The sequence below is a fragment of the Phodopus roborovskii genome, unplaced genomic scaffold (genome assembly GCF_943737965.1).
Source record: "Phodopus roborovskii unplaced genomic scaffold, PHOROB, whole genome shotgun sequence".
Classification (NCBI taxonomy): domain Eukaryota; kingdom Metazoa; phylum Chordata; class Mammalia; order Rodentia; family Cricetidae; genus Phodopus; species Phodopus roborovskii.
In genome coordinates this window covers 8004588-8019272 of record NW_026126470.1, presented here as the reverse complement: position 1 = coordinate 8019272, position 14685 = coordinate 8004588, and the positions used below count along the sequence as shown (strand labels likewise).

At 38.7% G+C, this 14685-nt stretch overlaps 1 protein-coding gene across 5 annotated transcripts in view; it reads right to left on the bottom strand.

Moving 5' to 3' along the window:
• The window catches only part of Vgll3 (vestigial like family member 3), a 42729-nt gene that overhangs the window by 17648 nt on the left and 10396 nt on the right, over positions 1–14685 (bottom strand). For 2 of the 5 annotated variants that reach the window (XM_051191734.1, XM_051191736.1), the window contains exons 2-3: positions 12324–12609; positions 1140–1667 (exon numbers count right to left, since the gene is read on the bottom strand). In XM_051191734.1, coding sequence (XP_051047691.1) covers positions 1140–1667; positions 12324–12609 — 814 coding nt within the window. The remainder of the gene's footprint in view (positions 1–1139; positions 1668–12323; positions 12610–14685) is intronic. The other 3 variants (XM_051191735.1, XM_051191737.1, XM_051191738.1) reach the window with 2 other exon arrangements.

Here is a 14685-nt window from a genome sequence, read left to right as displayed (position 1 = left end):
TCCTTTTTAATCTTGATGAGACTTTTTCAATCTGGAATTTTAAAAAAGAAAATGCATGTTCCAGGCTCATTCCCAACTTCACTAGTACAAAAATAAGCGAAATTTAATCGAAAATTGGAGTCAGAAAACAACAAGAAATCGCACCCATTTCCTCTTCATGACAGAGCATACAGAAGGAAAACTCATACCCAGCCTGTTAGGAACACGGTTAGTGTGACCCTTACAGACGCCACAGATGTGAAACATAGCAGGCTTCCAACAGTCACACAGCGCAAGGTGGCAGCAACTCTACAGATACTCCAACAACATCCATTCCCAGACAATGAAAAACTTAAGCTTCTTTCTTGTTTACATGACAGTGGACAAAGGCAGCCTGTGATTGTTTGCACTACAGAACACTGTTCACCAGGAGTGACATCCTCAACATAGACTCAACAGGAAAGTAAAATGGGTTGAGAAGGACAATGACAATGAGAATACTAAAACTATGACCTTCAGGACTAGCTTACTCAGAGACAAGTATTCTGTAAAAAAAAAAAAAAAAAAAAACAAAAAAAAACTACTTTCATTACTATGTCTAAGTATTTTGAATATAAATTTACAGCACTCAGTGAAGTCCCATGTTACTTAAACCAGAGAGGAATAGGAGCAAGAAGGAAGGAGAAAGGGGGAAAGGAAACAAAGACAGGGCAAGGAAGGGAAGAGAAGGAAGAGAAAAGAATAGGAAAAAAGTCAACTCTTCAAATATGGTCCCTATTTGTTTTAAGTCTGGACTGTAGACCACATTCCAAAAGCCAATCTGTTTTACAATGCATAACTGAAACATACCACTTTTGAAATCCACGGGGCAGAACACATGGAGCAGAGTACACAGTCATGGGAGACTTAAAGAAGGGTTGACTTATTTGTAAACATAAGGTACGAGAGATCCAGTTCAAAGGAACAGATTCCCCGCATAGGCGATGGGAGAAAAGTGCTGAGACCTTTCATAGGCAGAGTTTTAATGAGCCAGTCTTTGTACTTTCCACAGGAATATGGGAATCAATTGCAAAATGCCTCGGTTCTACAAGCATAGCAGCTCTAAGAGAAAACTTTGGAAGAAGAATTTTCCAAACCTATGTCTTAATCTGTCCACTCACCTGTATCAAAGCTCATGCTTGGCATGATGTCCACTGTCCCATGAAAGGCTCCAGCCCATGCTGAGGTAGCCGTGGTGACTGTAGTCGGATCTGTCTTTGTGATGTCACACTGGGGAGCAGGAATCCTGGCAGTACGCACTGATGGCATTAGCAGGGGCCCGTAGGCGGGATCCAGGGCAGAACCAGCAGTTGGGTGGTGGTGGTGATGATGGTGGCGGTGGTGCATATGAGCGTGAGGGTGGTGATGCCGCATGTACATGTCATGCATGTGGCTGTAGGATGGGCTCACCTGAGATGCCAGAGGATAGTGCCAGGACTCGGATGCAGGAGGGGGTGGGGCGGGGCCAGTCTGATGTAGACCATGTCCTGGCCAAGAATTGGGGTCTGCTGTTGTAAAGGTGCCATGGGGTGCAGTGACTTGGAAGTCAGGATGAACACCCCCCAAACAAGGCGCAGGAGGGGGCTGGTAAGAGCTGGTCCAAAAGGAAGCTGGGAAATTACTCCGCTGGCTTGAGAGAGCTGAGCTGTCTGAGAAGACAGAAAACACGTTATTTACATAAGATACACTTCTGGGATACATTTGCCTTTGCTTGTCCAGTTATATTTTGCAAGCAAGTGGATTACCACGCACTTTGTTCTCTCTGCAAAGAGGAATAAGCTGTTCTTGGGTTAGCCTGTGGGAGCCCATATCAAGGAGATGGGGCAAGGTTGAAAGTGTTAAGCGAGTCTCTGCATTTGCTTGCTGACCTGCCTCTGTCCCAGTCTGAGCTAAGGTTTTTGCTTCAGTTTAAGGACTGAAACGTTTCATTTCCTGCTGGTATCCTTGTGGCTCTTGGTTCCAAACAGAGATCATTGCTATATATTTCTCTGGCAAAAAACATTTGTGCCATAGATGAGGTGGGTGTAGAACGAAAGTATTTTCACTAACGTCTTTGAAATGTCAACATAATTAAACTTAATACACCAAGGCCCAAAGTAAGAAATGGCAGCAAGATCATAAGTAACTGTCCCCACAAAACCATTGATCATTACAAAGAATATATTTTGTCTTTTTACTTTCTGTGGAAACCTAGGAGTCCTGTGGCCTTGGAAATAACAATGGTTAACATTTAATGAGAGTAGTCAAATGTCCAGCACCAGCCTACAGGCTGCACATGAGCTCGTAGAATTCTCACTCCAGTCCTATCAGAAAATGGAGACAGGGCAAAAGTCTAAGATGTTGGCAAGCACAAGCCTACCCTTCAAAACCAGATACCCTACCTTAATAGTCAAAGGGTGGTAGACCTCATACTGGCCAAAAGAGGGAACAATTATGACTGCAACCTGATCAGATGGATTTGGAGACAGTCTAGACTAGATAATCTGTTGTGAGCAGTTTTCCCCGCCAGCATGGTCCCATAGCTGCACCAGCTCCAAATACCACACAGAGATGCTGTGATATATTAGATATAAAGCTGTTGGGCCTGTTACTAGTGTCTCTTATTGGCTAGCTCTGTCTTAAATATTAACCCATTTCTATTCATCTAGGTGTTTTCATGTGGTCTTATCATTGTAGAGACTGTCCAGACCTCTGCTCTCTCAAGTCTTTATATCTCAAATCCCCTTCTACCTCTCCCTGAATCCTTCTTGTCTCCTAGTCCCATCTATCTTGCTTTTCTATTGGCCAACAGGGCTTTATTCATATGTAACTTATCTTTCTCTGTATGTCTAGAAAACCTAACTCACCTATCTTCCATCATCTAAAATAAAAAAGAAGGGTTTTAACCTTCTTTCCAAATTGCTTCCTGATGGTAGGGGGTGCTGTCTTGGGGATCCTAAGAAGATGTAGAAATCTTGGCTGTAGTGGTCTGTAAGGCTGTCTTGTCCCAACTGTTTTGAATGTTGGATCACCTAGGACACTTCTTTAGGGGGATCTTGCTTGATTAAACCATGTTAGTCTGGAAGGAATCCCATAGCTTTTCATTTTTTGTGGAAACAAAAATAGAAATTCTTTTCCCCAGTAACCTGTCCTTAGACAAGGTATTTTTATAACATATAAATTAGATTATAGGGTTGCTTTTACTTACTTAGGGTTGGGTATGGAAGGTGATGCTTAGACTCGAGTATCTCTTTTAGACAGGTATAGGGTATGGCTGGAAAATGTATGGTTATAGATTCATATATGTGGTAACCTATGTGAAATTAAGTTTATATTCCCTTCGTGGATAAATTGTATATTTTGTCATTGTGTAAAATCTTTCCATTTATGATGTTTATACACAATATCCTTACCATATTCTATGTATGTATACTTTTACTTATGTTCAAGACATTTTGTATATTGATACAATTTAGGATATTTTTTTTATCATGCTACACTATACAGTTCTACCTCTGGTCAAGACATTTCTACTCATGTACATGTGTGTGTATATATATTGTTTATATATGTTTATATATTGTTATATAAATTGTTATATATTTTTATATATGTTGTTATATAAATATATGTTTATATATTGTTATATTGTTTAAGTATTTATCCCTGCTTTACTCAGGAAAGTTTCGACAAGTTTTATAGCTAGGTTCCTGAGTATTACAGATTATCTTCACCCATGTTTCTTATCATTATAAGATTAGTCAGACATAGATGCTTAATCTTCAATCACTTCATAGACCTGCAGACTATAGCATTTAAATGTTTTAATATTAGTACTCCATTGACATGATCCACTATTCCTCCTGACAGCACCATACATTTTCACAAAAATCCATTGGGCACCTTTGTCACTCCTTCTGGAGTCCATCATCACATCAGCTAATGGCCTCTTGGGCAAAGAACTGCCTCTACCTCGACCTGATTCGGTCCTATGTGCTTGCAGGAGACAAACATAGAAGACTGCTAAACCTTGTCAAGTCAGGATAAGACAGCCTTTCTACCTGCCTGGTCTATAGTGGTCTGTCAGGTACTCTAGGCCTTAGCCCAAACTGGTTGTACCAACATTGCTGTGAGACCTCGGGTGACTGTCCAGATAGCCTGCTGTTTCTGTCCTCACTGTACCTTTTAGAAGTTGCCCATCCACACTTCCTGCCTACCCTAGTATTATCTTCCTTCTCAGGTCTCTGATGAGGTTGAAGTTTAAACTATCACAACTATTATTCTCTCTTCCTAGTTAGACATATTAGGTATTAGATTTGAGCTTTCCAGCTTAGGATAACTCTATTGTAAATCTCTGTTAAGCCTTCACCCTAGGACTAGATATGTAGGCCTTAAGTTGTTATTCACTGTTTTGTGTATAGTTTTGTATCAAGACTAAATCTTTTCTTTAGACTAAAAGGAGAATTTTAGTGAAATATTCACTTGTGTCCACATCTGGGGCAATGACCATGCCAATTGGGGGTGAGGACAGGGGTGGATGTGACCTGGGGGAACTAGTGCTTTCTTCTCTCTCTTGCTTGCTGGACAGGGACAGAGAGCATCCGGAGGCATCCTTGGGACCAGGAACCTGCTGGTGTTCATCTATCTCTGTTGTAAGTTATTTCTCCCTGAATAAACATCTATTCAGCCTATCTGTTTTGCCCGATACTTATTAAACCACAATAATAATCAACATAGGTTCAAGTTGAGCTATACTTTTCAGGCTGTATTAAGAAACTGTGGAAAACTACAGGAAGGAAGGAACATCCTCCTCCATCAGTTCCCTCAATTCACGGTCTCTGTCATCTCAGTGTTTACAGGTGACCTACATGGGTCAGACTAGAAAAAGTCAAAGATGTACAAACAACTGTCTCTGGTAATCATATCAGGGGGTGCATAACGGAGGAAAATGGTGCAAATGTTTTCAAGAGTAAACCCATAAAATGAGTCAGAAAAGTAATAACCATGTCAAATTAGAATGGCTGAGGAGGAGGTAGGACTAGCGGTGAGAGGAAGTTCTAGACTGATGGAATCTCAGATGGAATATTAATGTATGTACACAATCTACATAGGTGCGCCAAACACAAAACCACCAGTATAAGTAGTATCTAAGGGATAAACTTCAATAGGCAAAATTTGGTGAGTTTGGTGGGGAGTGGAGATATGAAGAACTCAGAAGTATGTGACCTTTCTGGTCAGAGGATTGAAATGAACTTTATCAGTAGAGGCCTCCTAAGGATCATGAGAAGATTTGAATACAAGCAATGCCAAAGTCAAATGTGTATTTAGAAATGCCTCGGTCCACTCCATAATCAGCATCTTATAACAATATGTGTCCATATAAGTCCTAAACTGGGAATCTTCCTTTTCTTTCATTATAGACATGTCCTTTCTCATAAGCATAACTGGACTTCTTGATCTCTTTGTCACTTTCTTCCACTAAAATAATCAAGTGTTTTAATTCATACATTTGTAATTATCTTGTTCAATATTTTTTCATTCTGCCAAATAGTCTATTGATTATTTCCATTAAAATTTGAACTAAGGTTGCAATTGGCATTACTTATCCATATGCATTTTTAATGTTTTTATGCCAGATTCAACATAAAGATAAATCTAGATTTTCTCATTGAACAAAGAATAACCTAAGAGGTGTTTATTATTAGAAATTGTTAATCTAACATGTTTAGCATTTCTTACAATCCAGGACATGAACATATTTTTTTCTTGCCTTAATATAAATAATTTGAACAAATTATCACATGTATCATGAGGTTAACCAAATCAGTCTATCTGTCATATTCTGACATCTTCTCTAAGTTCCCTAATGAGTTTGATATTATCAGAGCATGAAACTTTATTCTCTCCCCTTCAGATCTGCACCAGTGTTTCCATGATTCACCCCTTTACTGTGGACCAGGGACCCACACTTTCATAGTCATCTTTCTCTCTCATTACCATGGATCTCAGATTCCATGGAGAAACCTTTGAAATGATGCTCTTCAAGAGAGAAAGGATAGAAACTGTTGCTGAAGCCTTCATTCATCTCCAGCAAGGTCTTCAGTAAATGAGGGTTTCTTGACACTCACCATTCATTAAAAGATTGAACTTACAAACCAGCCTTATGGGCATTGTAGGGCAGCTTGCCAACCATCAATCGTCAATTAACTGGCACACTTCCCATCTTTGGTACCATTCTGCTCATATTCTGTATCTCTAGTTACAACCTGAACCTAGATATGAAAACTGACAATCCCTGATCCACAAAGATGTTCCAGGGACAAAAGTTCCTCTTATTGAACCTCTTGAGGATAATGTCCAAAATACAGAAATAATATTCCACTTATCTGGATATCTACCTTCCTCTTGATTACTATCAAAACAGAATCATTGTTTTATTTTTATATCTACATCATATATATATATATGTGTGTGTGTGTGTGTGTGTGTGTGCGCGCACAAATTCTCATGGCCGATATGTTCTTTACTAAAGTATTATATGTTCTACTTATGAAGTACTATATTATGATGAGTGAACATATTATCATTGAAAGAAGAAATCTAATTTTTTAAAGGCACTCCTTAAAAAATTGAACCATTCTTTAAAAATCCGCAGGGGGAAATAAAAGCATTTAATATTTTCCCAATCTGCATAGGGTCTCCTGAGATTAATATAAAGTTTGTAGGGATCTATGCAATTCTTTTCAACAAACACCACTGCATTTTATAAGCAAGTGAAAGAATATTGAATGGAAATATGTTCATGAAGAAATCTATGCTTTGGGATCACTATTTGGTATCTTGCTTGTTTAAAAAAAAAATGTGACACAAAGAAACAGATGCTACACTGTGCTTTGTGCTGGGGGACCAGCATGCTTGCTTCATATGTATGTAAATTTTTTTTCATTGTGACTCTTCGCTTATGAGTGCTTAATCACAGCCACATTTGTTGGATAAGAAAGCAGACGAAAAGCTGCAGGAGCTGTTTCCGTGCAATGTTACCTTTAAAGTTAGTGGGAACGATTCAGAACTGTGTAACATTAAGACTCAATTGGGATTCTGGGGTCATCATTATTCAACATTCATGCAATATTAACGTTCGGATGATGCCAGCACTGATAGTCTTGTACATAAAAATAATAAAAAAAGAAACCTAAAAAGGATTTCTGTTGAGTTCATTTTTAGGAAGACATACACATTTTTATTTCTAAAACAAAGAAAAGGTAAAATTGATGTGTTGTCTAATACTGTCTTTCCAAAACATAACAATAGTCTCACCATTTGACTTTTAAGGGAAAAAAAAGGTTTCATAGAGAATCAGATGAATAGAATATAGATCCACAGAGGCCAAGCACTACTTTTAGAATCTTATAATACTGTGTTACTTTTTATCACAACCCTACACACCAAAATAAAATGAAAAAGAAAGAAAAGTAACAAAAAAAATAATAAAAAAAGCAAGAATAAAAACTATGCAAAGTTTAAGTAGATTCAAATTTTCATTTTTTTCAGATAATAAAAACAATATTAAATGGAAAATAAGACAGAGAAATGCTACCATAAGTCATCTTCAATAATCTCCTGCTGACACATTCTTAGAGTAAATACATATGAAAAATATTAGTGTCCAACATAAAATTCACAATAAAGAAAAAACATTTAGGGCATTGGGGACTCATGCCTGTAATTTCAGTGCTCAGGGGGACTAAAGAGGCCAGAGGAGCCTGAAAATTTGCCAACAACTTGGGCTAAGAGTATCTACCAGGTGTGACAGACCTAGGGGCAAAGATCCTGCCTCAGACAGGAAGAGGAAGAAAGAGGAGAATTAAAAACAAAGCAAGAAAATGATTTCAGCTCAATGCTTAACGTAAAGGGTTCTTGATACCTTTGAAGGCCCATTTCCTGGTTCTTGTGATCCCTATAAAAACCAACTGTTAGGGTCAGAAAGGGAATGAAAGGTGTTTCCATCTTTTCAGTCATTCAGAAATTATGCATTGCCACAGGATCCAAAGTTTGTCCTCCAGCTCCTTTGTTAGCCTCATGACTGCAATGAGAGCTAAGCCTCGGAGGCACCGCTGTGAGGTGAGTCAGGCCTCACTTTCCTTCCTCTTGCTTTTCTAACTTCCTGGAAGCTGCAGCCTGCAGGGCCTCCTCGAGTCTGCTCAGAACCTTCATTCCCTCAGGACACAGGCCTTCTTTCTCATCCCCCTTGGCTCTGCTTAACCTGTCCTGTTCAGTCTGAGAGGTTGCTCGCATCGGCTAAGTGACAGTTATATTTATTTTGAAGGTGCAAGAAAAACCAATGGCATTAACTGTCAGAGCACTGTTTTTAATTCAGAGGCCTATTCTAATATATAATACCTGATCACTGTCCTTCTTCACACTACACATACACACACACACACACACACACACACACACACACGAGAGAGAGAGAGAAATACATCACACGCACACATCAACTCACACTTTCTGTAATGCAAAGCATTAAGTGCATCTGAAAGTGGTGTTTCAGTCTAGATGATAGATAAAAATAAGGAGGGTAGTCAGATTTATTTGTTTTCTTAACTGAAGTGTGATATCACTCACAAGATACTGTACCAAAACAAGGTACAAAAACTTTCTTCCCCTTAACTCTTTTTCTAGCAGATGCACATGTCAAAACACATTTCCTAATCTTATGAAGAACACATGAATTCAACTATAATCACTATTCTCTTAGCCGATACACTCTATTTATCTAAAAATTTACTATGGAAATATATTGTCCAAACATAATTCAGTTGGAAGTTCATACGTAACCCCATGCTACAAACCAGAGTGTTTAATGAGGTGGGGTGACCAGCAGCTTATTCCAAAACTACCCTTATTGATTCCATTGACATTACCAATAGTCTTGAGTCCCTGAAACATAGGAGCTTCCGGAAAACAAAGTTCCTATAGGATTCAACATTGGTTTTCCATCCACAAGTAAGTGGGAATTGGGAATAGTGAAGGAAATGAGAAGCGCCTGCCTCAGTGACTATGTCGGCTCAAGTTCTGCATGGAAATCATTCATTTATTCTCTGACACATTTTTGTAATAACCTTTAATTATGAGCAGTCATGACCATATGCCATTGTTGGAGAAGCTGACCTCACAAGAATTTTAAGTTGTTGCTCCAACACCATTTTGCAACCATCAAGGAATAAGTTGACAACCAGAATCCATAATGAGTAGGATCCAAAGATTGCATTAATTAATTAATTAATTAATATTATGTTAATTAATATTAACTACGACCATTTCTCTTCAGAGAATATGTGAATCTCACTCATCATACCTCCTCTTTAAGAGGTTTCTATATCTTTAATAACATTTTGTGGTTTTTCCCATAAATCTTAGTCAAGTCTTGTGTGCTGGTTTGAAAGAAATTGTCAACTAGAAGCAACAATGGCACTACTTATTTCACAAACGGAAAGTAAATTGTCCATCCTTGTTTCAATAATTCCTGGATCCTGTGCCTTAATTTTAAATTCATCCATATGCATACCCACAACCCCAGCACTGTAGTGCAGACAGAAAGATTGCTGGCTCCTGCTGGATGCAGTAGTCCTACCATTAGAGAATAAGGCAGAACTTGATAGATCAGGGAACCCAAAGTCTTCCTCTGACCTCCACATGTAGGTGCCCAGGCTCATAAACCAGCAGGCACATGTTCACACTTAGCAGAGAAACATATACACATGGAGAAAGGAAGGGAGGGAATGAGGAGAAGGGAAGGGAAGGGATAGGAAGGAAGAAGCAGGAAGGGAGGGAGGGGGGAGGGAGAAAGGGAGGGGAAGAAGAGAGAGGAAAGGAGGGAGGAAAAATGGAAAAGGGAATGAAGGAAACTATACCTAAAGACTTCATATATCTGATTTTAAAACTGCTCTGTGAAGACTGCTTTTTAAATATTTGATACATGGTATGAACTTTGTTCACATAATTCTATCCCTTAATCACTGAATTATATTTATCTTAGAGTATTCATATAGAAAAGTGTCACCTTGAGTATTGAGGGAATTGATGTAAGACACCTAAATACGGTGTTGGTAGATCTGGTGGGAGAAGAGACAAAAAAGATGTAAGACACTGGATGGGTATACCTCTCCACATACATAAGCATGCTTCTTCTCATTGACCATTCTAAGCTCCACTCATTTCAGGGTCTTTGCATGGGATATTCCTTCTGTGTAGATCATCTTTTACAGAAACATTTATGAGAGGAATGCCCTCATTTCCTTCAGATGTTCAGATGTAACTATCTATGTGAAGGCTTCCATCATTAATTTCGGTAAAGTAACACCTTGCACATCACATTATATCCTTGTTTATTACTTGCCTCTATTATTAAAAGCAACTCTATGAAGTTCAGTACTTTAAAAATTACACAATACATAGTAGAAGCTTAATAAACATTTGTGGTGATGTCAACTAATAAGTCAACATATATGTGGGAAGGCCAAATTTAAGATGACATCAAGACAAGGCTAGCAATGCTTGTTAAAAACCAGCTAACCAAAGTTTTCCTCTGATTTTCCTAATTTCTACAGTTGAGTTGTTTGGGAGTCATTGCATACACACTAAAAGTCTTCTGGATTTGGTACTAAGGATGGCCTTATGGTCCAGGTAATTTGGTGTTCTACTTTCTTCCTTTCCAGACAAAATCATCACAGGATTACATATGCCACTATGCTGAAAGAAAGAACCATTGTATCACTACTCTCCTGGAACTAATTATGTTGATGTGATAAACTATTGACATATCAAATTGTTTACATAAAATCAACTGATTCACAGAGATTATCTTCAAATTATTCACATAGTTTCTCATGAGCTATCAAACAAGATAGTGGCTCCTTCTGTAAGCACCGTGAACTCTCAAGATCTCTCTGTTCCTATACAATGTTCACAGCACAATAGTTGCCAATTTGGCAATAGCAATGTGGATGACCTGTAGCAAGCCTCTGTTCTTTAAGTTTATATTCTATTGCCCCTTTTCAATGCCTGGTTCATACTGAATACATTTGCTAGACAGGAAAAGAAATAAAGGAAGAAAAGAAGGAGGGAAAGGAGGAGGAAAACAGAAGAATGGAGGGGTAGTAGAAAGGAAGGCAGAAGGGAGAAAGTGGCATCTTTAAGTGTGAGGACGAAGAACAGTGTATCTGTAAATAAGGCCCAGTGGTGCCAGCTGAGGTCCTCTCCCGCAAAGGCAGAGCCATGCCTATGGCAATGATATGATCATGAGACCCTACTGCAGGTGGACAGTCTTGCCTGACACAGGTCCTACTCCGGAGCGTTGTTCCTGGTTGCCTGCCTGCAGACCTTCTCACTCTACAGAGTCCTCACAAACAAGGACACCAAGGCTGGGTGAACACAAACTAACCCACACCATTTTCTCATCTCACAGGGCTTGGATGAGGGGCCAGAACACCGCTTTCTAAAAGGTTCTCTCCCGAGGCCCACAGTTTACAATTTCACTAGACACTTCTTGGAGGTGACCTTGAAACAAAATATTTGCACATGACACATTTCGCTGAAGCTACCTTTAAGAACGTGCACTACTTTTCCTCTCGTCAACCACCATATCTAACACGTCACTCACCCACTGTCTTTTTAAAACTAGAACACAGATGTAAGCAAGTCCCTGTGCTTACCACAAGGAAGGAAATTAAGGAGCGTTCTTTCAATCAGAAGCTTTTGTTGGCTTAGGTTTAAAAAAAATAAATAAATAAATAAAACGGCGAAAGTCATCAAGATACTACCTGAGAGAGGCCAGGACCTGCAAACGGTTCACAACAAGTCAGTGGAAAGAAAGACACTGAGAGACAATACAGGCAGCTTTCAAAGTCCGTGTTCCAGGGTCAGAATTAGAACTCAGCTAGGTCACCACGTCACACCTAGTGGAGTGAGCATACGATTTTTAGAAGCCGATTCGGACACGCCTGATATTTAGAGATCCACACTGGGCCACGGGGCCTTTAGGAATGGAGCTCCGAGCTCAGTCTGGCCACTCTAAACTGGGGCCACTTGTATCACGGCTTTTTCCATGAGGAATTTAAGGGGTGTGAGTGCATCCTTTCCAACCCTGCATTCCACATGTGACAAAACTGATCCAGCTGTTTGTCTGAAAGAAATTCCTTGCTGTCCTTAAAAATTAAAAAGCAAGTGAATATCCGTTCTCCAGGGGCAAGCCTCCAGCTGGAGCCTGGTAGAGCAGTTGCGAAACAGCGTGCTCCGAAGGGCATCTGCTCTCGAATTCTTACCTCGCCATAGGGGGGTTAGCCCCATCTTGCTTTTTGAAATGGCAGATTCTGGATGCAAGGTGCTGGCTTGGCCCAAAGCTCTTGAGAAGTGTTCATCCACTACTGACCCAATGTCTCCCTGGAAATAAGTGAAAAGGACACAGCGAGAGTTAAGGTACTCCATCTCGGCAGGCTGGTCTTTCTCCTCCTCCTCCTCCTCATCCTCCTCCTCCTCATCCTCCTCTTGTTTGCTGGGAAGCGTGACTTCCAGAGAGTCCTGCATCTTGCTGTATACCGCTAACTTCTTCTGGGATAGAATAAACAAAACATAGTATCAAAGACAGTTTGTGGAAAAGCGTTAACTAGTTAACTTTTCACTTTAAAAAAGAATCTAAATATTAACATATGTTTGCAAACTGATTCTCCATCATCTGCTGTATTCCATCTTTTCCCTCCCCAAACCAGTTGCCTCCCTCCCACACTAAGAAAAAAAGTCTGTTATTCCAAAATTGGCAAAGAAAGGGGACTATTATCAAATTGTATAATTTTCAGCATGTCAGATATTTTTTCCTTTTTTTTTTTTTTTTTTTTTTTTTTTTTTTTGCTTTTGCTTTTGTTTTAAACCCAGCTACACTAAATGAGTGACTTTTAAAAAAGGTGACAGATCCTTTCCAGATTTTTTTTAATGCTCAATTTTTACTTATATTTAAAAACTTAACGTACAGTGACGTTCTACTTTAGGACAGTGGAGGAGATGTAAGAACTAACTGTCCAGGGCAGGGTGGAGATGAAAGAACAATTTTCATAAATGAAATAAACTAAAAGAAAAGCAGGAATGCACCATCTTGTAAAAGGATTTGGCAGATGTGCTGAGCTCATTTCTCAAAAATCAAACAGAAATGACAGGGTAAGTCTGTGTGACGATCCATTTTACACGGACCATGTTTTTCGTATGTTCCACTCCCCATTATTATCATAGAGGGGGAGAAAGAGTTTACTGTGGCTTACTACACATAAAACAAAATACTAGCAAGGATTAACTCTTCAAATAAAAATAAGCAGAGTTTGATATCTTAAGATATTTCCACATGCGGGCGTACCTACAGTAATCAATAATATATATCATCCAAGGGTCTTTCCTAATGCCTCACACATATGACCTGAGTTGATTTTTACACTCCTACAACATGGTTAGGGTTGCTGTGTGTACCTTAAACTCAGGAATGGAGAAGTTAAGTGAGCTGCCAACCATCACAAAGTATATGACTGACAAAACAATGCACAGGAAAGTAGGCAAGTATACAGCCATATTGGGAGTTAAGGAAGCAATATATACTCAAGGGGAAAAGTCACCAAGTAATTATGATCAATGTTGTCTGACTGAATGGAAATTTGGTAGCTGCCTGTTATTTTTTTCCCACCTGCTTTTCAACCTTTCCAAACATTTTCAGTGAACATGTATGACTTAAAGATTACCAACAACTTCACTATGGATGATATGTATGAATACATTCCTGGTGGCCACATAAACATTCCGGAAATATGAATAGCATAACAGCAAAATTCAATTTCTTATCAAATCATTTTTCTTATTTCAGGAGAAATTATGCATGCTGGCAAAGTGAACATGAATAGCAACAACAGATAATTCCAGAATCCTCAGTAGTTTTGCATATGTTAGCAACATATAACTCAGATTTTATGTGTCTAATGTAATCATTGGTTTGGAAATTAATAACCACCAATTGTAGGTGCATCTTCAATTAATCATTTTCTTCTAGCAACAAATATATTGATCTTACTCTAGGTGATTCCTGAAATAGGCATAAGATGAGGGGGTGATTATTATTTGGGAAATATTAGTTACAAATATATATGGCATTTTAATGTAAAATTCACATTAATGTGGTTAGTATTTTCTTATGGATAGATAATTTATTTCAAGTGAATACATGTGCCTTATCGATGAATAGGTAGTTATAATTCTGCCTGGTTATATTTCTTACGATCTGGTTTTGTTCAAATTTGACTTGAAAAGTAAAACTACATTACAGTAGGTTATGCAGCATACAGGAATTTAGTTCAATGCCTTCTAGTTTTAAATTTCATTATAAAATTAAACAAATATTATGATTTACTGATCAAATCACAAAGTTCTATTTTTCTGGGTGCACTTATATTTACTAAAAGCCAGCACGGTTACAGCTATGTATAACTCTGTCCTTCCTGTTCTGGTTTATTTGAAATAACACTTTTATAGTGAAAGGAAAATAAAACTGATCCACAGAGCAATTTCTCTGTTCAGAGTGTTCACTGTCACCCATGAAACTGATTAACCTTTCCTGTCACTGTCCTTCACAGGGTTAGTCTGTGAGTGGGTGCT